The 26,340-nt window shown below is 40.7% G+C and overlaps 1 protein-coding gene across 1 annotated transcript in view; it reads left to right on the top strand.

The window, feature by feature from the left end:
* Positions 1-22,538, top strand: part of dnah7 (dynein, axonemal, heavy chain 7) — a 74,719-nt gene extending 52,181 nt beyond the window's left edge. Inside the window, exons 49-66 of the mRNA XM_008280351.1 lie at positions 50-204; positions 2,503-2,693; positions 4,703-4,836; positions 4,950-5,285; positions 5,452-5,578; positions 5,884-6,078; positions 8,988-9,080; positions 9,164-9,340; positions 9,546-9,707; positions 9,849-10,049; positions 10,213-10,374; positions 11,163-11,348; positions 13,966-14,103; positions 16,081-16,311; positions 17,607-17,759; positions 20,480-20,657; positions 21,388-21,491; positions 22,518-22,538. Coding sequence (XP_008278573.1) covers positions 50-204; positions 2,503-2,693; positions 4,703-4,836; positions 4,950-5,285; positions 5,452-5,578; positions 5,884-6,078; positions 8,988-9,080; positions 9,164-9,340; positions 9,546-9,707; positions 9,849-10,049; positions 10,213-10,374; positions 11,163-11,348; positions 13,966-14,103; positions 16,081-16,311; positions 17,607-17,759; positions 20,480-20,657; positions 21,388-21,491; positions 22,518-22,538 — 2,944 coding nt within the window. The remainder of the gene's footprint in view (positions 1-49; positions 205-2,502; positions 2,694-4,702; positions 4,837-4,949; positions 5,286-5,451; positions 5,579-5,883; positions 6,079-8,987; positions 9,081-9,163; positions 9,341-9,545; positions 9,708-9,848; positions 10,050-10,212; positions 10,375-11,162; positions 11,349-13,965; positions 14,104-16,080; positions 16,312-17,606; positions 17,760-20,479; positions 20,658-21,387; positions 21,492-22,517) is intronic.
* The last annotated feature ends 3,802 nt before the right edge of the window (positions 22,539-26,340 follow it).

The raw sequence follows: 26,340 nt of genomic DNA, 5'->3' as shown, positions 1-26,340 counted from the left end.
ACCTTTTGATCACCCACCACTGTGTGTGTGCGTCTTCTTGTGTTTGTAGTAACTCCAGGCGGTGGCCTCTGATGATTGATCCCCAAGGCCAGGCCAACAAGTGGGTGAAAAACATGGAGAAGGCCAACAGCCTGCATATTATTAAACTGAGTGATACTGACTTTGTACGCACTCTGGAGAACTGCATCCAGTTTGGCACACCAGGTAAGCACAAGTATTTCTCTAGTCTGGTACTTCTGGTGTGGCTGTCTAGTCAGTGTGTGCCTTATCCACATTGTTGCAGTTCCTCCTTCTGCCTGCTGAGGTCTCCCTTTACCACAAAGATTGGCTGTTGCTGCGCAAAGAATCCTGCTCTCCTTTGTTCCCTGTTCTGCAGTGGAAGAATTCAAATAAGCAATATTTCAGCTAGTGAGCCTTTATTCAGAACTACTGCACCATTCATATGTCAAAGTACTGTATGTCACATAAAAGCTCAGTAGAAATCAATTATATTTTCTACTCAACATTTTTCTGCTCATTATTAGGATCAAATCGACATGTGTAGGCAGATATGACTTTTTTTGTACCATGTCTCTATATCTTCTTTTATTCATCCTGTAGCCTTGAAATGGAACGGCATTCAATCCACAGTGCTACTGTGTGGATGTGACCTTTTGATCCACCAGCTGCTTTCAGAATACACCCAACCTTCTCTTTACAAAAGCACACAACATAAAAAGCAGCTCGGGCAAAATACTTGTACTTTTGTCCTCTCATATGAATCTAAGGGGGCATAAGAGGGAACATCAAGAGAGGAATTAGAGCTAGGAACAGAGAGAGCTATACAGCCATTAAAAAGACATCTAAATAATGACCCGACTCAGCCATCCATCGGGTCTTTGCTTACTGGCAGACTGCAAGGCGAACAGTTCAGAGTAGCTTGTCCTTGCAGGGTGCAAAATAGTCCCCAGAGGGTACAGTTTCACCCTTCATAGCCTGTTTTCTTATTTCACAGTTTTACAGTTTCTTGCTGTTTGTATTGCAGCCTATAATCCACATGATGTACTACTACTACTCTTTCTTTTAGCATGATTGAACTGGTGTTTCCCTGCCACATCTCTTGAGCTAGGCATATATTTATCAAATAATAGGAGGTACTTTTAAATTTGCAATACTGATGTGTTTATTAAAATAATGCTCCAAATCAGTTTGGGAAGGGTTGACCTGATTTGGTTAACTATATTGTTAGAGAAAATGTATCTGCTTTCACTGCCGTTGAAAGCTGCATAAAAACTTAGTTACCACCTAAAGGCATAATGTCAATTATAGATGGACTAATGTTCAAAACATGAGAACAGCATTACCATACTCAATGTGAAATCCCATTAATAATGATGTCATGGGAGTAAAGCATTCGTATCTTGTAGTGTTTTACATGCTTCACTGATTTCGTGGTATTGCACGTGCATGCTCTTGTCCATAGAGCTTCTCGGGCTGCAATGAAAGTTTGTTGCTGAGCACTCATCACAGAAAAACTAAGAAGGGTTTAGACTCAGCTTTAATTCATCTGGTTACTCATAATATGAAACTAATGTAGCTGTACCATACTTAAGATTGTCAAATATAGCAGTACAGCTCAGATGAGTTTCTATGTGAGGTATTAACTTTCATGGTTGGGAAGGTTCTTCCACTGTGCTGTTCCAGGTATATGAATGTCAACTATTTAATTGAAAGAACATTTTTTTAAGCAAGATGCAAAATGCTTTCTAGAGGCAGAAAATTGACCCCAGTGGTGTAAAGAGGCCAACATGAAATAAATGCAGCATGAAATCGGTAAGCCTGAATATTATTCAGTATACTATACTTAAATCATAAGAGGAAAATAGGACAATAATGCAAGAGATTTTTATTGACTCAAACACAACTACAAAGAAATAATATCAATATTCAATTCAATTCAATTCAATTCAAATAACTTTATTCATTCCGTAGGGGCAAATCAAAAGCACACGGAGTAGTTCAATTAAAATAAAAAAAGGGGGTGTGGTGGGAGGGAAGACACAGTAATAAAACCACATAATAAATAATAAGGGACGTTTATGACAAAGAGAGTGTGTATTCGCTAACCAAATTGTAATTGGAAGGCTGTTCCAGAGTCGAAAATCCAGTAGAATAAAAGCATCGTCATCCTTTGTTACCCGGGACTGTGAAATAGCTGTGCAGTAGTGCTCAGATCTGCCAGATTGGCAAACTGGTTCTCTAAAAGAGATTGGAAACCAGTGCAATGATAAGATTGAGGGTTGTTGTGGGGAAACACTTTGTCTTGGCCAGCTGTCTGGCTGCACAATATGAAGTTGTGCAATGGCTCATATGAGGCACGAGTGCTGGTCAGAAGAAGACAATTAAACAGCTCCCAGCTGAGGTTATTTTCAAAAGCGTATGCATAAGGACAGGTCTCTCCTGCAAAAAAAGAACACATGAGCTGTTTAGTTAGAAAGCATTAATTTCAACATTTTCTTTCAGTGCTGCTAGAGAATGTCGGTGAGGAGCTGGACCCCATCCTGGAGCCTCTGCTGCTTAGACAGACCTTTAAACAGGGTGGTGCCATTTGTATCCGTCTAGGAGATGCTACCATTGAATATGCTCCTGACTTTCGCTTCTACATCACTACCAAGCTACGGAACCCCCACTACCTGCCTGAGACCTCTGTCAAGGTACAGTAAAGGAAAATTGTCTCAGGCATTGCTATAACTTTTAGTACCCAGTTGTACATTGTTGAAACACTTCATCATTACCATGGAAACATAGTCATTATAATAGTCAAACATTATACTGGTATCATTTTTTGCTGCACTCCAGTGACAACATTTAAAAATATTTACTTAATCAAGAGACATGTTTGAATTTGGATAATACAAAAAAATTTAATTAGAGCAATGTGGATTTGCAGCAGTTGCATTGCTGTGTTTTGGTATAATGGCTTGCCCCCAATTTCACAAGAGGGATGGAATGACAAGGGTGCCAGTACTCAAATGTATATCAGTGCCAAAGCCCTGCTGCAACCCCTGTCCACACCCACACCTCACACAAACAATCTCAAATGGACAGAGATGAACCCACACATACCTTTAGTCATAAAAGCATGGCAGAGCATTTCCTGACAGTAGCCACACACCAGTGCTGTTTGCAGCAGGTGTCAGTGCTGTTGTAATGAGCCTTGTGCAATCCCCCATGCTTTCTCTAGCAACTCCTTCCACGCAGATGGAGCTGGTACTCTTTACCAGAGCCAAGGATTGATGTATCTTCCACAACAGAGCTTCTGCCAAAACAGAGAGGAATAATAAAATACAGGCACTCACAGGAATCAACATTGACATGTGCATTCCTTTGTCTTCAAAATATAATTTTCAATTTTCATTACAAATAATAACACCAAACAACATAATTTCTTTTCAAGATACTTAATTTTATCAGTCATTTGTAAATGCCAAGTGGGCACTGAATTTTCTCTTTGCACTGTGCGTCCTGTACATTGTTCCAGGTTATTTTGATGAGAGAGGCTAAGTTTACTAGGCAAAGTTCCATCAGTCAAAATACAGTATGTCACGCTTTACAGCTGGGGCTTTGTTTCCTTTATTTGAATTTTTTAATTGAATAACAACATGTTTGTAATCTGTTTTTTTTTTTTGTTGTTTTTTTTTCTGCTGATATGTGAGTGCTGCTTTGGTTTCTTATTGTATCATACTGCTCAAATGACAGCATATTTTTACCTCGGCAACAGAGTGAATCATTGTTCACTGATATCACCTTCCCAATGGAACACAGCCGTCCCCCCCACCCCCACTCCCCCAAAAAAAGTATTCCAAGAAAAGGAGCATTAAAGGAAATTGCATTACAGAGAGGCAAGGGGTTGGAAAGCATTACCGAAGATCACATTTCAAGCATCTATTTGCAGGGGCTCGGCTCTTTATGGGCAGCTATTAGATTGATTCAACTCATTTTTCACAACTAGCTCAATCCTTTTTTTTCCACCCCCCTTTTGCTTAAACTTTTTTTTTTTTTTTTTTTGCCTACAGTACAGTACACTATGCAGGGTCCATTCTTCCCATTAAACCATATTTGAAATGCAATAGTTTCACATACAAGAGGGTGAGCATCTACAAATCCAGCCCTTAAGGAGCTCAAGGGACAAAGGGAGGCGGAGAAGGAGGATGTATGTGTGAAAAGGACAAACTGGAGATTTATATGGGCTCTGAGTCTTTACCACCAGCTGAGTGGGTCTCACAGCATCAATAGAAATGGAATTAGGCCCCGGAGAAGTGCACTCGTTTATTAGGGCAGAGAGTAGATAGCAGATATAGGCTTTTAACCTCTGGGTAAGTGCAAAGCAGGATGACTACGGCTGTGGTAAAAGACACTCCTTCACTTTGTGCTGCACCTTTTCACAGAAAAAGGGAAAAAATAAATAAATAAATGCATCCTACCTGTGCTTTGCCAAGGCTGGAGTGGTTGTTGGAATTAATTGGGTAGGAGGTTAGTGGGGAGAACAGCACTGAAGCCAAGATGATCAGCACTACACTGTAAAGTACTTTACTTTAATGACTGAGAGCAGGGGTTTGCCAAGACTACACCACCCCTGAAAACATACACAAATATGTGTTTATTTGTTCATATGTTCATATCTATATACTGTATGTCTATGTGTGTATTGTGTGTGGTGTAGGTGGCCCTGCTAAACTTCATGATCACCCCAGAGGGCATCCAAGACCAGCTACTTGGCATTGTGGTGGCTCGGGAGAGACCTGACCTGGAAGAAGAGAAACAGGCTCTCATCCTACAGGGAGCAGAAAACAAAAGGTACAGTAGCACCAGCCAGACCCAGGTCAAATCATTTCAACTAATCAAATAAATGTCTTCTTCCTTAAAGTGAAAGCTGTAGTTTTCAATTGTACTTGCATTTTTTTTGCCAGAAAACTGAAGGAGATTGAGGACAAAATCTTAGAGGTGCTGTCCTCCTCTGAGGGCAACATCCTAGAGGACGAGACAGCCGTCAAAATTCTCTCCTGCTCCAAGGTGCTAGCCAATGAAATCACAGAGAAGCAGGCTGTAGCTGAGGTGACTGAGCAGAAGATTGATGAGACCCGCATGGGCTACACACCCATTGCTGTGCATTCTGCCATCTTGTTCTTCTCTATTGCTGACCTGGCTAACATTGAACCCATGTACCAGTACTCACTCACCTGGTTTATTAACCTCTTCATCAGCTCCATTGACAGCTCAGACAAGAGTGACGACTTGGAGCAGAGGTAAGCAGGCCTGACTAATGTACTAGCCAAAGCAAAATCCAAATTTCTCTGAGTGAAATTTAATACTAGTAATAGTGCATGAGTGTGAATGAGCTTTTGAGTTCTGTTGGGATTTCCGCTCCACTAAACAAGATTATTAAAAAGCTACCATATGTATCTTTTTCAGGCTTCAAATCCTGAGAGACCACTTTACCTACACACTATATGTCAATGTGTGTCGTTCACTGTTTGAGAAGGATAAGCTGCTCTTTTCCTTTTGCCTCAGTGTGAATCTGCTCATGCACAACAAGCTGGTAGGAATATCGACGTCCCTGCACACATTTGCAACACAAACCATAGATGTTTGAGAACACATCCATTGTGTTTTAGTTTGTTAGTGATTAGCTAATTAAGCAAGCTGGTCATTGTCATTTTTCTGAATTACTCATCACAGTGATTGCTTTAGATTATCTACATCTTGTGCTTGCAATTTGCATACAATTTATATCTGAAGAAATCCCGCAAATTGTCAACCATTAATCCACTTAGTCACAAATTCTTGTTATTCCGCAGCTGTGTTAACACTATAATAGCCGCATGATGCTAATTCACATTGTAGGTGGATGAGGGGGAGTGGCGCTTCCTTTTAACGGGTGGTGTGGGCCTGGACAATCCCCACCTTAATCCCTGCACCTGGCTCCCCAAGAAGTCTTGGGACGAGATATGCCGCCTGGATGAGATGGAATGTTTCAACGGTCTGCTTCATGACATGGTTCATCTTAAAAATGAGTGGAAACAGGTCTATGACAGCTCGGTAAGTTTCATCAAGTAGGAGTGTGGGTGAGGCTTTTTTTTTTTTTTTAATATGTTTCTGTTTTGATACAGACAGTGAGGGTATAAGTTTGTTAACCTCTTTTCCTTCATTTTGTAAAAAGATTGGTAAGTTTGAACATTAACAGTACATTAAAATAAAAATAATAATAATAATAATAATAATAATAATAATAATAATAAGATAACTAGTTGCGGAAGAAAATCTGCAAATTCTCTAAAAAATTCTGATTTATTTAATAAGTGAATTAATCTATATTTTTAAAAAAATCCCTATAAAATTACTTTATGATTCACAATGGCAAGGTGTTATTACACCAATATTGGTGTGTCCTGCCATACATATTGTAAATTGATTCTAAAGAAGAATACTGGTATGGAAAGCCCCACCGCACAAATGGATTTTGCTAGCATATCCTGTATGTGCCATCAGTGAGCACACAGAGGTATTTGGCACCAACTTGAACATTAGAGACAAAACCTCACATCAGTGTAACACTGGCTGCTTTGCCCTACTTTTTATTTGACACCTCCCCATTCTGCCTCAAAGTTCAACTCGTTTAACCTGCTATGCACTTTTTGCAGCTGAATTTCCGAAGTGTGTCCAGTTAGGCTGCAATTGACCAAAACGGGAACTTTTACAGAAAACCCCCCCTCTGTGTTTCCAGATACATAACAGTGAATTGGTGCATTGTTCTTCTCCCTTCAGCAGGACGTTGTACAATAGCTATTTGAAGGTAGACTTTGCAATTGTGGAGAGGGATTGTTGATATTTAGCTAGTTAGCATATTTAGATTGCATGTGCCAGGTTTTCTATCCCTTTACCGCTCTGCCCCCTTTTACCCATCTCTCCTCTCGCTCGATTCACCCCCGTCCAGAGCACAAGCACAAACATACACAGGACACACTGGAATGGTGTTCAGTGGATGGGTCCCAGCCACTTTGTTTCCCGTTTACAAAGCCAGGGGTGTGTTCAAACACTGAATTTTTTTTCAGTGCACACACAGAACTGACAGCTAGCAGCAAAAAGTGTCCAAAAAGTGTATTGAATAGAATCACATACTTTACTAGTATACAGCCAATAAGTCATATAACAAAATAGGTGGTATTGGTGTTAATCTCAGTTATTGGCACAGACAGTGTACCAGACTCTGTTGTGACCCAGAGCTCAGACTGCTTGTTATGTAGACTATCTAAGATTACAGCAGAGCGTGTTGCTTGGCTGCTTTTTCTTGTAAAACCTGGACAAGAAACAAGTCCAAGCTTCTTCTTAATGCGAACGAAAGGGTGCGATGGCTTGCGCATAGACAGAATGTTAAGGAATAGAACACAGGCACATCGCAGCAAAACAGTTTTAGCAAGATGTGAAGTGCGTTTTGGCACGAGAACAACCAGCCAGCTTTGTCCACCCTGCAGCCCAGCAGGGTAGCTCAGTAAAAGCGCACAACACTAATGCAGTTTTCCCAAGCAGCTCTGCCTCTAATACTGCCTGCAATTTGTATGTCTGCAAATATGAAAACAGTAATTTTTGGAGCTGGAAGTAGCTTGAAAATAGATTTTAGCATTTCTGCTTTTTGCCAGGATATAATCCTCCTGTGACTGTTTACGTAACAGTCACAGCTAAAAAAGACAAATCCTATTTACATTTTGTTCATTTTTACAGTACATTGTTCTGTTTCATGGTTTGTATTTTATACATGTCAACTTATTTTCTTTTCTGTAAATATAATTTAATAGTAGCATAGAAAAAGTAGGATATGGTAGTAAGAAAGTTGGGAGGAAAATAAGTTGCCTGTCAGATATAACTGATGCACGTGGGCACTCTTTCCAGCTTTGAATTGCAAAGAATGTAAAAATGAAGTTTTATCTAATTAAAGCTATTCAGGCCCTGTTGTGCTAGTCACATCTATGTAATCTAAATGCAAGAACAGCTGTTTAATCAATGTGTCATGCACGCGAGCATGTGTGCAGCACACATGCTTGTCTCTTTGCTGTCATATGCACGTACATACACTCTTTGATTTATAATCAACAGAATCAGCCGCAACACTTCTGTCTAATTAAATCTACTTTGTTCCAGTTGTAGAATTCACATTTATTCAATCTTGATGCAAGAACAGCTGTTCAATCAAGCACACAGGCACTCAGACTCACACACGCTAACACACCCCTGTTCACACAGAGAATCCCCAGGAGATCCTAAATAGGTGTATCCGTCTCAAAGCACCTGCCATCACACATAGCCAGAAGTCTCTCGACAAACAGCCTGGGGGAAATAATTTTGAAAAGTTCCCTCCACCATTGCTCACTTCCTCTGGTACACTAGTTCCACAAATTAATCAAACATATTGCCGTGACCCAGTACCCAGTGTTTTTTTTTTTTTTCTTTTTTCTTTCATGTGTTCACCTTCCTCAGACTTTCCTTTTTCATACATGTTGAATTATCTCCTCAGATTCCTCTCGTCCCCATTCACATCACTGATGATCCGTCTTTTTGCTTAATTACACTGCTTAATCTTGCCTCTCCAAGAAAAGTCGACACAAATTAATTTAGCCTCATGTTTCTTTAAGGTAACCTTGATGAAAAGGGCCTTCCCTTTTTCCTGAATAAATAAAAATGGTTTTGCATTCCCTTATTCCAAACAGATCTAAAATGTGTGATTTAATCATTGGTGTGGCTGCTCAGGTACTCCTCTGATTTACTTGATGGCTTTCTAGGCCTGTCACTTAGAATTTAGGGTAGAGAGCATATATGTGGTATATTTTTCGTAGCAAAGGCCATGCGACAGTGGTAGTATTTATAAGCTTACACATATCAAGTGTGGAGTTTAGAGTATTTCCTATTTATGTGTTGTCTGAATTCTAAATGGGCTGTGCTGTGCATGTTTGCAGAACCCGCATCAGACTCCCTTCCCTGATAAGTGGCAGGAGAAGCTGAGTCAGTTTCAGAAGATGCTGATAATTCGTTGCCTAAGACCAGACAAGGTGAGTTCACGTGGGGAATTATATCAGTGCACATGGACTTTTTGACATAGACACTAAATTCATTCCATATATTTATCCTCCAGATTATTCCCATGGTGCAGGAGTTTGTTTCAGACAGTTTGGGCCGTCCCTTCATCGAAGCGCCACCCTTCAACCTAAGTAAGGCGTTTGTTGATAGCCACTGCTGTGCCCCCCTCATCTTCATCCTCTCCCCCGGCTCAGACCCCATGGCTGCTTTGCTCAAATTTGGAGATGAAAAGGTACAGAGACATCTGGAAAATTCAGCAGCTTTGAAGCCTGCTGTGTGTACTAACTCAAAATGAAAGGGGAAATTGAATCCTCTAGATTTACCAGGCTCCTACATAGGTCTAAAAAAGACGAGATTTTTTTTTTTTTTTTGGTGCCTTCCAGGGCAAAAACCAGGTACATAATTGAGTGTGCATATGTGCTGTTCTTATCCCTCAGGGCTTTACAGGTAACAAACTGACCTCCCTCTCTCTGGGCCAAGGCCAGGGTCCTATTGCTATGCGTATGATTCAGACAGGCATTACAGAAGGCACTTGGGTGGTTCTTCAGAACTGCCACTTGGCCTCTTCATGGATGTCAACATTGGAGAGAGTTTGTGAGGTCAGAACGCACACACACACACACACACACACACACAACAGACACATGCTTTCCACACACTGCTGCTCCCAGTGGGAACAGTGCTTATACTTCTCTTCCAATTTATAGTTGTGTTTACTGGTTTCTTGTGACTGTGTGCAGGGCCTGAGCCTAGATACCACCCACCCAGACTTTAGGCTGTGGCTGACAAGCTACCCATCTCCCACTTTCCCCGTGGCAGTGCTCCAGAATGGGGTGAAGATGACCAATGAGGCTCCCAAGGGCCTTCGCTCCAACATTGCACGCTCCTTCTTAATGGACCCTATATCTGACCCAGAGTTTTTTGGCAGTTGTAGCAAGCCGGTCAGTGTGCATGTCTGTGTGTATGTCAAGGTGGCTCGCTGTGCATATCTATCGTTCCTAAATCAGTGGGTGCATTTCAGTGTGTATTTGCTTTAGCTGTTGAAATACTAAACAACCACCACTATTTATCTCAGACCATCTGTGCTTACCTACCTCCTCCTAGGCTGTGTTCAAGAAACTACTGTATGGCCTGTGTTTCTTCCACGCCTTGACCCAGGAGAGGAGAAAGTTTGGACCATTGGGCTGGAACATTCCATACGAGTTCAATGAGACCGACCTCCGAATTTCTGTGCAGCAGCTACACATGTTCCTGGAACAGTACCAGGTAGTTATTTTTAAAAGTTACTTCCTTGTGTTGATGGGTTTTCTAGTAACTGAATTATGTACAGCATTGTTTTCCTGCAAAGAAGTTTTTGTAATTCAGTCAAAATCAGTTATAAGAAACACTAACAAATTTGACCAATTACCAAATATCATACAGTACAGGCTACAGTGTTGTGCATATTCGTACAGCCTTGTTATTTCATTCATACTTTTTATACACTTAATGACTGAGTTGATCTCTCTGGCACATGATAAAACTTGACTTTCACGTGCAGATTCACATTCTATGTATATGAAGTATTTAGCATCTAAGCCCATGCTAGAAATTCTGGCTTTTACAAGTGGGTTCTGCTTCGCTCAAGTATTCACTTTCATAAGTCATATTCAAAAACCCTCTTGACATTTTTCCACAAACAGCACTCCAACCCGCCACCATTCCTAGTTCCTCTGCTGTAGCTGAGAAAAAGTGGTGGAAATAAACTACTGAGGATATCTTTTTTGAACGCGGTGACATTTTCAGCATGTAACCAAGTGTTGCTCTGTGAATTTGTAAGTGAAATCTTCCTCCAGAAAATGCCACAGTGGCCACAACCTCACCCTCCCATGGCCCTATTCAATTACACCAGCCTCCGTCGCACGTGTATGTCCTTTACCGAATTTCAGTCAGTTTCAGTCAGAGTACACACAGAACAACAAAGAATATTCACATATACATTGAAATTCAGCACTGGTCTTCTCTCATCTACTGTTGTAAGTTTCTCATAAAGTGTGATTCCTTTCTGCCTGCAGGAAGTACCATTTGATGCCCTCCGCTACATGACTGGTGAGTGCAACTATGGAGGGCGTGTGACAGATGACTGGGACAGACGAACCCTGCGCACGATCCTGTCCATCTTTTACATCTCAAAGATCATCGAGGACCCCGACTATAAGTTTGACCCCAGTGGGCTGTACTACGCACCAGCTGAGGGAGATGTAAGAAATACAGGAACTTACACAGAATTGCCACAAGTCACTGCAAACTTCCAAACACAAATGTTAGCATCAGTAAGGATTTTTTAAAAATAGATCACAACTTTAGTTTAGATTTGCCTGTAAGCACAGTATAAGTAAAAGGGATTTCAAAAGATCAGGCAATGCCATATGTTTTTTTTTTACCAGAGACATTTGGTACAGTATTTCACATGGATTGGAGCAAAGGTTATTTTAGATGCCAAGCCTCCTTAGATGGACTTGGCACTCAGTCACATTGACTGCGAGGGGGAGCAGTTTGCTGTTAAGTAGCTCTTTTAAAATTAGCATCTACGAAATGTATTGTACATGCGCGTTTTGCTGCCGTAGTTGATGTTTGATCAGTAATACAAAATATGTGTTTATTTAAAAAAAAAACAAAAAAAAGCTACAGTTCTGGTTTGGGCACACATGCTTGTTCTTTACTTTTACTATCATCTACATTGCAGAATACTATTGAAGGCATCAAAACTGTAAAATAACACATAATGAATCATGTAGTAAATAAGAAAGTATTAAACAAAATACAAGATACAGTACAGATTCATATTATAGATTTCTCAATGGGCCACTGTTTGCCTTGATGACAGCTTTGCACACTATCCAATATCTTTACCAACTTCATGAGGGTTATTTTACCTGTACCGTGCATACTCTGGCTGAATTATAGAGATGACCACACATGTGTTAGCGACTTTTTTTGTAAGAGCTGTGCTTTGTTGGGGTATTTTGGGTTTAAGATGGTTTTTAGAGATATGGTACATGGGACTAGCCGTGCTTGCAATTTTTTTTTTTTTTCTTAGTGCCATTGTCTTAACATTATTTTAGTTAATTATTTTGTTATCTTCAGAAAACAAAGCTCATTTTCTTGTAATACCAGTCTAATGTATCTAATTATCTCGAGAAAACGAAAAGCTGATTTCTTGAGGTAACGAGATAATTTATCATGAGAAGACAACTTTTCTCAGGATCACGGGATAATTATGGAGAGCTTGAAATCGAGTGTCTGTTTCATTTGATCACACTTGATTTCAGCCTTCAGGATTTCTGCCATGACTGTCAACAGTCTCAGCGGGATCACTGAAGCGCACTCACCTGTGAAGTTTCAGCTGGGCTTGTCTCCTCCATAAATGATAACGACTGATCTGAACGTTATCTCTAACAGTAAGATTTCTGTAATTTGTGCCTGTGTTTAATCTTGACTGAAGTACAGTCTGATGCGTTGATCAATAATGCTCCTCCTTGATCTGGCATTTTCAGCCTAAATCAGTGGCTGCAGTTGTCAAGATGCCATCTGTGCGTGCTGGCAGGCAGTTTGCAAACGAAGGAGCTCTTTTTTTTTGTTTGTTTTTGTGATCAGAAACGACAGGTACAATTATAAAGCACTTGAATTAGGTCTTATTTATTATTAGTCCTATTAATAACAATATCAATAATAAGAAAATAGCTTAAGGTTAGGTGAGGACAGAGAGACACTCCTATTTCAGTCATATCAGTTACTGACTTTATAGAGAAAGAGAGAGAAAGAGGCTATTAATCCACCCTTCCATTTGGAAGACGCACATCTTTGTATTCTGAGTGCTACGGTTCGTAAATAGGTTAACTATTTTATTTTCTGTTGTACAAAGGGAAGAATGGAAATCAAGTCACTTGGCAAGAATAACATGCATGCTGGTAACGTCTTTCAAATGAATTGATGATGAATCACCCTCATGCATGAATCATACATCAATAAATAGCCTAATTTGACACAGGATCCATGATAATGAAGATACAGAAAACCGGAGGTGCACGGCACAAATATCATACTGTCAGTATATAAAAAAGCCTCAGATTTTGCACCATATATTTTTAGGAGAGCTTATGTCTTATTGAAAGGAGGTACGCTTCCCGTGGCTTCCTTGTAGTTCGCTTTGTTATTTCAGTATAACAAGATGAACCAAACTGGTATGATGAGAAAATGGCATCAGGAAAAAAATAGAAGTAGAGTTGTTCTCGGCTTCTGCAGCACAGACACGTTCGGCAAAATGAGAATTAAATATAAATCATATGTCATATTGAGATATCTACCAACAATGTAGCTTTTCTTTCGTTATACCTACAACAGTTCATGACCACAGACCGATCCATTACACAACGCTGCTGGCAGTGTCATTGCCTCAGAAACTCAACAAAAGTTAAACTCACTAGTTTTTAAACTAAGCATACAACAGCACTCATAGTTCTTCGCAGTGTTGTTGAGCTACCTTTAAAAAGTCATTAGGAGATAAAATGTGTGTAACAAGGCACAGCAGGCGACCACCGTCAGTGAGGGTTGATATATTTGTTAACACAAGTACAATCTATGGTGTGCACCGTTTTATTTGGCATTTTGTTCTCCAGTGCTGCACCCCCCTCCAACCACATCTTTTATTCATGAAGTCACATTTACATAGTCATTAAAATAAATGTCAGCAATCTAAGGAGCCGACTTGTTTTTCAATGAGTGTTATTACTCGAGATGTTTCCTGATGTTGCGTTAAAAATTGTCCTCTTGCTTCACCCCTCTTCTCTCCCTCTGTTTTCTGCAATCCTGTTGCAGTACAACAGCTACATAGAATACACCAAGTCGCTGCCGCTCAACCCATCGCCAGAGATTTTTGGCATGAACGCCAACGCAGATATCACCAAGGACCAGGCTGAGACGCAACTGTTGTTTAACAGCATCTTGCTTACACAGGTAAATCCATCTTGACCAATGATAAAACCGGCGTTATATTGATCAACTATTTATCTGTAACTATGCACAAGTGCAACACACACATATATAGCACATCTGAAGTGTTCAGTCTGTTGCAAAGATTTCTTTTTTCAACTTTTATTAACTTTAAAGTGGGCGAAAAATATCAGACATGAAACAGCACTGTGGTCTGGTGTGGGTACATGTGGGAAAAAAAAAACAAGATTTTTCGAGCCAGCAGCCCTGAAGCGCTTCCCAAACCAATGCGCCCCCTCTTGGCCAACATCCCAGATGCTCAGTTAGAATCCCCTCTCACTCAGTTGGTAGATTTTCAAATTGTAGACAACATGCATCACACTCTGACCCAGCAGATGCTTGACGTGCAAATACACACCAAATAAATAGACTGGAGTACATGCATGGAATCACATTGAACTAGACAGTGAACTAATTCCTCACATAAACACACACAGAATCAACACTGTCTTTTATGACTATCCTCTCCAGCCCTGAATGTTTAATCACCCTCCATTAAAATGCAACATTAATTAAAGGGATAAATATAAATATTTCAGCTGTTTGTAGAGACTTAAAAAAAAGAGAGCCTTTTATTAGGTTGTCTTTTTTTTTTTGACACTGCTGAGACACAGTGTGACTCACAGTGGCTTTGGTGGAACTGTGTGATCCCACATCATTATATTTCAGCTCTATGGAGTTAGACTAGGTTAACTTGTTGTGGATTATATCCCAGCACTTCCCCGCTTCAGTCAGTGTTTGCTGCAAAACAAATCTAAGGGATTTCACATCAAGATGTACTTGAAGATGAAAGAAGTAAGGCTTCTCCTGCAAACTGGAGAGGGATATTTATTTCTCTGTGCATCCATTTATTTATTTTAAGATACAAAGCTGTGTCTCTCCCTTCAAAAATGTTTTACTAGGCTAGAAGTTTCAATTGTCTGAATTCCTTTGGAAATTAAAGTTGGCAGTGCAAGGGATTTGTATATCTGCACCAGATAAGAGTGACTGTTTCAGCTCCATATATACAGTGAGTTTTTTTTTTTTCAGACAGCATCAGACCTGAGTCACTCCAAACAAAAAGAAAATTATCTCCATGTGCATCACCACTTCTAGATTTAAAGTTAAAATTAGAGCTCGGTGGCGTCTGGCATTTTTATTCAGATAAATTCCATTTAACAAGATTAATAATGGCTTCAGTCATGTGTGGACTTCATTAGCATCTAATACGCTCTCATCAGTCTCAATGATCGATAAACAGGGAGACACTTCAAATGGAATGAAGTAGCTATTTATCATTCTCCTACTGTAACCCCAGTGCCATTAGCCAATGATTATCCATTAGCGCTGGCTAGTGACTAAGCATCATATAGGTAAATGGTGCAAGTTGGACTGAGAGGAAAGCGGAAGAATCACAGATTAGAGTGAATAATTATCAGCATGAATGATGATTGGAATAGTTGATAACAGTGTGTCGAATTACTGTGTGGGAGAAAATGCAGTGAAGCCTTTCATCTCATGCTGTATGATGAGATCCAAAGATTATACTTGCTGGAATTCCTCCGTGTACAAAGGGATACAAGTAGCGATAGGCTTGTCGGAAAAGTCTCTACAGTACAAATTAAGAAAGAGAAGGTTAAATTAAGAGGTAAGTGATATAACTTTGATATTCTGTGTCATTTCGTGTCCTTTCAGATGCTTACTTCTAAATGAGTCTGGCACAAAAAATGATGAAATATAAGCAAAGTCAAGTCAGAAGTCAAACCCTCTTAACATCAGGGTCTTTTCAGGATCAAAATAGCGGCAGTGCAAAGGAGTTCTTTTAAAGGGAATATATAATTTGACAAGTCAAAGACAGCAAAAGATAATTTTCCCATAAAACGATGAGCTGTCAATCAATCCAAACCACATGTCCTCTCTCCCCTTCTCATCAGTCGTCTTTTGCTCTGTGTCTCTGATCAGTCCCGCTCTTCAGGCGGAGATGCCAAATCCTCAGATGACATGGTCTTTGATGTGGCAGCTGACATCCTGAGCAAGCTGCCTGGAGACTTTGACTTGGAGGCAGCAATGAGAAGCTTCCCTACCAGCTACAATCAGAGCATGAACACAGTGCTGGTGCAGGAGATGGGCCGCTTCAACAACCTGCTCCTCACCGTCCGAGACTCCTGCATCAACATTCAGAAGGCCATAAAGGTGCATACATACATCAAGCTGGTAGAAAGGAAAGGGATGTATTTAGAGTATCACATTCTCACAGTGAAATTTTATGCCATTGATTTGCTTGGTTCACAAGAGAATGTGAAACAGTAAATGCTGGGTATTAAGTCTTTAAACTCAACCCTGACCGAGTTCTCTGGGAGCTTTATTGTGAGGATACATATGGCAGGGTATTTGGCAAAATGCACTGTAATTACACTAAATTTGTTTGTTTTAGATAAACAGTAAGGCCAAATGATGAATAATCATCGATTTTACATTCCTGCACAGTGAAAGCAATAATTCATCAGTGGAGGCACACCTCTGCTGAATGATTACTGAGGAAATGCTGGTAATACATCCTGCAAAATCAGATACTGTACGCATTCAGCAGAACCCTCCAAATGCAATAATCTAACACACATTTTCTATTAGTTTAACAAAGAAACAGGGATTGTGAAAGCTAAAACAAATCTATGTATGCTACTATTATGAGCATCTTACAAGCACTGACATAGATTATACACTAGATAAATGGATGATTATGAAAACCAAGAGCACTAACTGCCACTAATCTAACAATAGTGCACTCCCACATGTATTTTAAAGTTTTAATTTAATTGTTTATTTTCCCAAATTGCCACCAACACACTTTGAAACTTGAGAGTAGTTACTGAGACCATAACATCCTCAGGCTAAATTAATACTGACTGTTTTTCCAAAACTCTGGAAATTCCATATTGTCTGTCGTAAAATAGACTATAATTAGTCTACATGAGATTAATAATACTTCAGTGATTTAGTTTAGAGAGTTTGTTCATCAAAAGACCCAACAGAAAGTCTGAATCTGAATATTTGTATATGAATATGTGTAACAGTACACTCTCAATTACGCCACTTTCAAAACATTAAAAAAAATAAATAAAAAAGCGTGCCTGAACACTCACATGCTTCTCTTTATACTATTTAATAACCAAACACATTTCCTCTCCTTCTGAGATGTACCATTCTCATGAGAGTGAATTGCAGAGAGCATGAAAGAGTCAGGAAGGGGAATGAGCACATCATCATTCATGCTGGTATCAAAGGCCCCCTACAGAGCAATAAGAGTTCCTATTATGTGGTTGTCTGTCACCTGGTATCTCCAGAGAGAGCGCTTTTTTCAGCATAAATTTCTCTCATATTCAATTCAGCGTCAGAGCGAGAACAACTTCACATTTTCAAGTTGTGAAAATGCTAATCACGTCCTTGTGGTGTAATATGTGTGTACGTGTGCGTGCGTTTGTGCGCAGGGCCTGGTAGTGATGTCGACAGAGCTGGAGGAGGTGGTCAGCAGCATCCTGACGGGTCGCATCCCAAGCATGTGGATGAAGAAGTCCTACCCCAGCCTCAAGCCGCTGGGAAGCTACGTCAAAGACTTCCTAGAACGACTCCAGTTCTTACAGGTGCCCAATGCTCAAAATCTAACTCTAACAAAATCTAACAACAGCCTCAAAGAAGTAGGTAATGTGGAACAGAAAGGAACAAAGAAAAAAGAAGCAGCAAAAGAAAGTCCAAAAAGAAGTAGGTGTTAGTGACATATTTCTGCCTTTGTTCAATTAAAGATAGACTGTAATCTCTTAATCACTACTTTAACAAGAGATTAGTGCATACATATTGCCATGGTCACTGCCAGTGACAGGCGAACCAGCAGTCAGCATGTAAGTAAAAGGAAAAGAACACAGACAACTGTTTAAACAGTGAAAATCTGTTGTGTGAGCAGCAGAAACAGATTTAATCTTACCTCACCAGAAGATAAGTTTTAAAAAAACATAAAATGTCTCAGTCAGGTATGAGGTACCAGCAGATCTTCTTGTCATAGACTGTACAATTTTTGAGAATGCTGTTGGCTTGTTTTGTCATCTCAGAGTGCAAAATGAAAAAGCTATGTGTTTGTTTACTGTATCTACTACGTATAGCGAGCTGTATAGGTGCAATATACAAGATTCAAGCTGTTTCATGCAGTAGTAACACAACAGTGCTTCATTTCACTGCAGCGGCTCACAGGAGGTAAGGGAACATGCTGTATTGTGTTTTTCAGTCATGGGCAGAGTTGGTACAGGAAGTACATGCAGCCGCATGACCTACCATGTGAGTCTGTGAAGTGAGCTGCTTCATCTGACAGTTCCCACAGCAGAAATATTCCTCCTGCTCATTGGTACTCAGCAGAGTGAAAAGAATGCCATGTGCGTGTGTGTGCGTGCATGCGTGTGTGTGTAAGTGTGTGTGTGTGTGTGTGTGTGTGTGTGTGTGCGCATGTCTGTGCGCGTGTATGTGTGCGTGCATGCGTGTGTGTGTTTGAGTTATCCAGCTGAAATGTCCACCCATGACTCCCCACAGGGTGAACTGAGGAGTCACGAGTTTCTTATGTGAGGCAGCACACTTTTTTAACAGGATATTCAGGCCATTTCAGGGGCAAAAGCAGGTTGTAACCAGATTTGAAAAGAAACACATCAGTTTCATATCTGTCATATCAGTTTCATATCCCCCAGTAGCCAGTTTGCCGTAGGGAGTTTTTAGTCCTTAAGTACCTTACAATGAAGATGCTGCATCCTATGCAGATGCTTTTATCAATAAAATTTTCCAGTATGTAAACACAGTATGTAAACTATCCATCCATCCATCCATCCATTATCTATACACCGCTTAATCCTCACTAGGGTCATGGGGGGCTGGAGTCTATCCCAGGTGAGTTAGGGTGAAGGCAGGGGACACCCTGGACAGGTCACCAGTCTATCACAGGGCTACACTTAGAGACAGACAACCAAGCACGCTCACATTCACACCTACGGACAATTTAGAATCACCAATTAACCTCAGCAGGTTTTTGGACCTTGTGGGAGGAAGCTGGAGAACCTGGAGAGAACCCACGCTGCGTGGGGAGAACATGCAAACTCCATGCAGAAACCGACTTTCTTGCTGCGAGACAACGGTGCTATCCACCGAGCCACCTTGCAGCCCGTATGTAAACTAACTGTACAGATATAACAGACGCAAAGCACAATGACTAGTAGTTGTTCTTACCTCCTGTTTCCAGTGTTTGTGCTAAGCCCCACTGGGTGATGAGCTTTATGAGCCTTTATATCTTAATAAAAAATAAATAAAACAATGGATCAAAAACCTGTGCACGTATGTAACCTTGACAATCTTTGTAAATTTCACATAGAGTTCACATTGTTCCTTCCATACTTTCTGAAAGAACTCTACCTGGCATGGCTATAGATTACTGGGTACTTTAATCCACACGCTGTGTTGGTGACCAGGAGTCAAGTCCTCCTGGAGAGAAGTGATTAACTCATTGCCAACATCTATGAATATAAATCTCTGTTTGTCCTGTTGTTTGCTCGCGGAGGTCCAGGGCTACACAGCTATTTTCCAAAAATGCCTTTTTAAGCCTTTTGGGATGCCAAGAGAGTGATTATCCGAATTGGAAGGTTCATAAACATATTTGTGAATAGCCAGCCATGCTACTGGTATATGGTTCAGTGGATGGCTGTGTGTGTGTGTGTGTGGTTAATGGTACATATTCAAATATCGCAGGGGATCAAGTGAAGAATTCTATTTTCACACGGTAATTGCACATTAATATTATATGTCCTCAATAATTCTGCATATTTTCTTTTCTGTGAGCCTGAGATGATCTGGTTGTAAAGGTCCTTCATAAAGGTCAGGTACACCCCATTATCGCCAGTCACACAATCAGCTGAACATTACCTTGAGCAATATGTACTGTAGATATGCGATGCCTGATTTTATGTCTTTGTTGTGCACTTGTGTATATCAGGGTTTTTCTGACTCAGAATGAGCCAATTAAATGAGAAAGAATGAAGAATGCCAATTTAAAAAATCTCTTTCATTTCTACATGTTCTGATCGTTTTGGTGCTGGGGATTTCTCTTTGGCCCTGGCTGAAACCTTTTTGGGGAGTGCTTACAACCTCTTTCAAGGGAGCCAAAAAGTTCTCTGTGCTGTAAAAATCCTGCATATTTTTGCTTTTTAAAAAATGATTATCCTGTTGTATGTAAAACAAAAAACTCTGGGGGGGTAACCAAACTCATCCTCATGTGAAAGCCAGAGGGTCCAGTGCATTTTAGTTCTAAATGTCATTCTCTTCTCTCTGTGCTCAGGACTGGTACGATAAGGGTACACCTGCTGTATTCTGGATATCAGGATTCTTCTTCACCCAGGCTTTCCTCACAGGCAGCCAGCAGAACTATGCCAGGAAACACACCATCCCCATTGACCTTCTCGGCTTTGACTTTGAGGTCCTGGATGAGAAACAATACAAACAGCCCCCAGAGGATGGTAGGATGCTGCTGTGGAGGGGGAGGACGGTAGATAGGATGAGAGGGTGGCTGTTGGTTGCTAGTTAAAGCAGGGCATTAAGACAGCTTTTGAAAGGTTCTCATGTAATAAAAGTAGAGATAAGACATCAGGAAGATGGAGAGCACTTGTAGACGGGAGTGAATCAAAAAAGATGAAAACGGGGAATGCAAAGTGAGGTTTCAAAGCAGAAAGTGAAATAAGAGGAACATAAGCCGTGGGTGCAAGAGAAGAAACAAACAGATGAAAACTGACATAAGGCTGACTGAATATCAGAGAGGCAAAGTATAAAGTGAGAAAGTAAGTTAAAGAAAAGCCTCCCTGCCTCTCATCAACATGCAGGCCTACATCAGCCCCTCGCTGTGCCTTTAGCTCTGCTGTGAGATTCTCAGTCAAAGTCTCACATAAAGCCTCACCCTCAATCAGTCCCCAGCTGGGCCCCCATCACGCTAACACAGCCTATACAGCTAAGCTACAAATCTGACAGTGTGTTTGTGCATTTGGGTGTGTGATACTGACAGGGTGCCAGCAGCCAGTTATCTCTAAATTGCGCCCTTTTCCCCACCCTATTAGTGGAGGAGCTCACACGCTGCACAAAAAAAAGAATGTTATGGCACGGAGGTCAGTTCAGCTTGATTCATAAAGTGTTGTCTTTGCTAAAGGAGCTATCAGAATAATGATAAATACGTCTCTGATATCTTGTTTGTTTCAGGTGTGTACATCAGAGGTCTGTTCCTCGATGGGGCCCGCTGGGACAGAATGACCAAACGTCTTGCTGAGTCCTACCCCAAAGTGCTGCATGATCCTATGCCTGTGGTGAGGAGCTCAACGTTGATACTGTACACGCACTGCTTATATTGATTGGAATATTTAAGTTTGCCAGAAACAGCCTTCAAAAGACAGACTGCTGTTCATACAACAAAAGGCTGCAGCCGTCTGCTACGCGACCTGCTGCTTTCCCCCCATATCGAACACAGAAAAACACACAGAGAAACAGCAGCTGGTTACAGATCACACTGTAGCACTGTATCAATGATTGTTCCTGAGGAGTGCCAGGCACAGTCTGTTAACATAACACAGGAATTCTGGAGAAATTAAGACACTTCCTACAGTGTTAGGGCTCCGGTGATAGAAGGCATGTCCAAACAAAGCTCTCCAAAGTGCGGCATCCACTGCTCTGTTTACAACTCTGTTAATAATGAATTCTAGAGGTGTGGATGGCCAAGATTATCCTCATACAGTCTCTCCTCATCCCAATCATCTGTTTTAAGCACCATTTGTTTTCCTGCACATGTGCAGTCGGCAAACTTGTCATCCTAAAGTCACAAATTTTGGCCCCTCGCAGACTTGGCGGACGACAAAGTTTCCGTCAGATGTGGAAAGCACGAATTGGCCTTAAGCTCCAGAGCAGTGAACTTTTTGAGCCACGACCCACAAGATAACATCATTGTGTTCGTGACCCCCCAATTTGAATTTTTACTATATCGTGAGTAATGACTTTGTTGTTCATGCATTAATGTGTTAAAAATTAATGTGCTCATTCCACAGATTCCTCTCTTTACATTAACACATTCATTTTCTTTTGAATTAATGAATGAATTGAATTTATGTCGAACAAATGAAATATAAAAACAAAAGAAAATAATTTTTAAAAGAATAATGTTATCGTATAATCAAATCATAATATTAACAAGTTCGAAAAAGGAGTAGGAAGAAGTATACACTTTTAAATTTGACAGCCCTAATACAAATGTATTTGATAAATGTAAGCTTTATTTTTATTTTTTTATTTTTTTTGTAATGATCTGACAAACCCCTGAAATTATCTTGGGACCCCCATAGGGCTCCCGGCCCCCAGTTTGAGAACCACTGGTCCAGAACAAGGCACTGCCAACATGGTGCCAGTTGAGCCATCACTCTAACCCTATGGCAGAGATGACTTCAGTCTAAAGCTCACTTTTTCTTTTCCTATTTTGTACACAACAGTTACTGTAGCACGTCACATGAACAACCAAGTGCAGCACTGTGAGAACCTGTCTGAAAATGTGCACCGCTGTTGCCGTATTTAAACAATGAACCCTGTCCCCAGACTGTGATGCAGGACGAGTGGCTCAAACCCTTGAAACACCCAACATCCAGACTCACATCCCTTCTTCTGTGCTGTGGAAGTATCACTTGCAGCGAGGTGCAGCGCATATTAAATGAGAGTGCACAACTTGACCTTTCCACAATGCTAGCTGCTTGCCTGTCAGACGAAATGTCGGGGCTAAAAAAAAATAATATTGAATTTACATCAGATTTAATCATTGTTACAACCTGCGCACAACTCTGTGTCCGTTTTCACACCTATTACTCTTGTTTGACTTCCTCATGAAGTCATCATTGTATAGATATGTTAATATCTAGTTATGTTAACATCTTTGCCGTGCAATTATTGTACGTTATCACCACATCACAAGAAAGAGCGGAGCCGGAGTTTTGTAATTGCACTTGTTACATATTTGTACATACTGAAGTAATAACATTATGAAGATGAATTTTCCGGGAAGATTCATTTCTACGACCATCTTCAGAATTCTGCCTCCTGATTCAGTAACTCACAAAGTCGTTTTATACTGCATATCAAAATAGACAGCAGAACGAACTCACTCCGATTGTACAAATTGTTTCTCTTGGCGCCGAAAAGTAATCTGGTTTTTAAAATTACAGCAATTCCTTCAATTTTTCGAACATAGAACTAACGTTACCCACTTTGTATNGGTGTCCCCTGCCTTCGCCCTAAGTCGGCTGGGATAGGCTCCAGCCCCCCCGCGACCCTAATGAGGATTAAGCGGTGTATAGAAAATGGATGGATGGATGTCTCGTAGTAAGGAGAATCTTAAAAATGGTAATGCGTAAGGCTCATCTTATTTGCTAATTTCAGCCTCCTGATCTTCTCTGTCCTCTTTTTTGTCTCGCCCGTGATTCAGAAAGCAATCTTGGTGTGGCTTCACAAAGTACATTTCAGTTCCTAAAATGCATCTTGAGAAAAGATTATCCAGGAGCCAGGAGGCTTGCTGAAGGAGCTATAAATGGGGATGCACTGGTATCGCTTCAATGTGTCCTTGATGAAGTCTTTTTTGCAACCATGATATAAAAAAAGGCAACACAAAGTTGGAATCTACAAACCATGTCTGGAGGAAGACTGAAAAATGTGTATATTTGATATTTATCACTCTGTAATGGTATGTCCAGGGCAGCATGGTGGGGCAGCAGTTAACACTGTGGCCTCACAACTAGAAAGTTGTTCTGTGTGGAGTTTGTACTGTCTCCTGTGCAGAGTGGTGCTCCGGCTTCCTCCACAGCCCAAAGACATGCTGAGGTTAACTGGTGATTCTAAACTGGATGTAGGTATGAATGTGAGTGTGCTTGGTCGTCAGTCTCTCTGTGTGGCCCTGTGATGAAATGGTGACCTGTCCAGGGTGCCTACTCTGCTCACACCTCTATTGGGAGGGACTAGGATGGGTGGAGAGGAGTCAAGAAAAGGAAGTAAAGAGATGTATAGCAGAAGGGGAGAAGAAAGCTGCTTGAAATGTGAGTCTAATGGCAAACCTGTAACAGCAATCTACATCTGATAAGCCAGACTACATTAGGAGGTGAGTCTGAAGCTACCGTTGAGACAAGAAGCAGCAGTTTTTACAGTGGAAGAGCTCTGAGTTTCCAAGACCAGTCAAGCTGCATCAAGTCAAGAGTGCACCAGAAGTGTTTGCCTTGTTTTCCTCAACGTTCACAAGGAATTCTTATTTCAGGGTAACACAAAGGAAGAGGTCCACTGTAACATCAAAGGCAAGTCTGATGGGGGGGCATTCAGTACAGACAACCTGAACAGTGGTGCGATGGCATGTAGGTTCTCTGTGCATTGTGCACCCAGTCACAGTTCAGTGATCATGCCTGGGTTTTTGGTCACAACAACAAAATTGTTGCTCTCACCGTACTCGCCAGATGTAGCTCCGTGTGACTTCTTCCTGTTCCCCAACTGAACTAAAGTTGAAGGATTTCCATACAAAAATGTGAAGTGCCAGTCCTCAGGTAGACTACTTTGGTATGCATGTTGTCTAAATTTAAACGAGGTATGCTTTTTGATTTTTATAAGCACAGTCTAAAATCATGAATAACAAGTGACAGAGTGACAAATCAGTGCTTGCTGACTAGATGAATAGCTCTCTTTTATCTAAAACAGTCTGCAATGAAGAACTCATTGTCGAGTGAAAAATGTGACATTAATCCTGCACTGTTATGGTTATGAATACCACATGCCGGGCAAGAATGAAAAGCATGACAGTTAACGAAGTGAGCTTAACAGTCAATACGCTCTCTTTATCTTCTCTGTCTGCAGTTTTTTTTTTTTTTCATTCTTAAAATCAAAACATGAATTTTTTAGAGACGTGATACACATCACTGATGCCTTTAATGGGCTCCACTGGTTCATATGAGATGTCTGAAGAGGATAAAAATATTCAACTATCATTTACGCATTATTTTGTCAGCTGTGTTCCATAAAAGTGTGTCTGAAACGCCTACTGGTGAGGTGCACCTGCAGTCAGAGTGCAATGTTTTGACCAAGCTGTCCTCAAGATTGAGTGCTTCTGTTTGGATGAAACAATCAAGAAGAGGTTTTGGTTTAGCTAGAGGGGAGAGCGTCTCAGAGGAGCTCTTCATCATCCCCTACAGCCACTTTCACAGGTTAATGATTCAAGAAAATACACTCAGGTCTGTCTTACCGAGGAGCTGGAGGTTGCAGTTTACAGTATATTTTATAATGGATGACTAGAGATAAAAAAAAAAAAAAGTGAAGTCAGTATTTGTGCACACGTTCCTGAACATTATTGCAGAAGGACAGTAAGCATCACTGGAGTAACCTTTTGTTCAAGTAGCTTATACAGAGCAGCGAATGAAAACATTAGAACTTCACAGACGGTTGTTAACAGACCCTTTCTGTAGAATAAATTTCCATTGAGTGACCAGGGTATGGAGAGTAAATGTGGACTGATTTTAGAGGTTAAGTGCTGAGAAGTGAGCTTTGTTAGCGCTTCCTCTGCAGCAGAGAGTAATTACAGGCAATAAAAAGAAGGCCCCTTTCTGGAGCTGTGAGGCCTTTAAGCACATAAACACAACATAAGTGAGCGTTTGAATATCTAAATCCCACAACATAACTCTTTCTCTGTGGAGAGATCACAATCAAAAGTAAAAGCAGCTGGATAATTTTGTGTAGTGAACCACGATGACTCTTTGATCCATGCATATCTGATTCATGCACCAACAGCCACTACCATTTAAATGATGCTCTGTATTATCATTAATATGAAGCTGTCTCCTCTCTTGTCTTCCCTCATCTTTGATATTTATCAAGCCATCTTTCATGCTGATGGAAGCCCATTAGGTGCAGATGCTTTCAGGTTGACATGCTGACTTAATTGGATACAGCTCATGATATAAATAACTGTCCTTGACCCACGTGTCTTCCCTTGTCTGGGTTAGAGATTTTCTCTGATAGGGATGTGCTGTGAAGGCAGAGGAATAAATAACACACTATAGACAGATAGTAAAGCCGATAGAGTAAGATTTTTCTAACAGATCCTCAAGATTAAACGGCAATCCATAGTTTGTGGAAGGCAATTCTATACCA

This window comes from Stegastes partitus, unplaced genomic scaffold (genome assembly GCF_000690725.1).
Source record: "Stegastes partitus isolate 25-593 unplaced genomic scaffold, Stegastes_partitus-1.0.2 Scaffold190, whole genome shotgun sequence".
Lineage (NCBI taxonomy): Eukaryota > Metazoa > Chordata > Actinopteri > Pomacentridae > Stegastes > Stegastes partitus.
The sequence above is the reverse complement of the archived record's forward strand: the minus strand, read 5'-3'. Positions and strand labels throughout refer to the sequence as shown.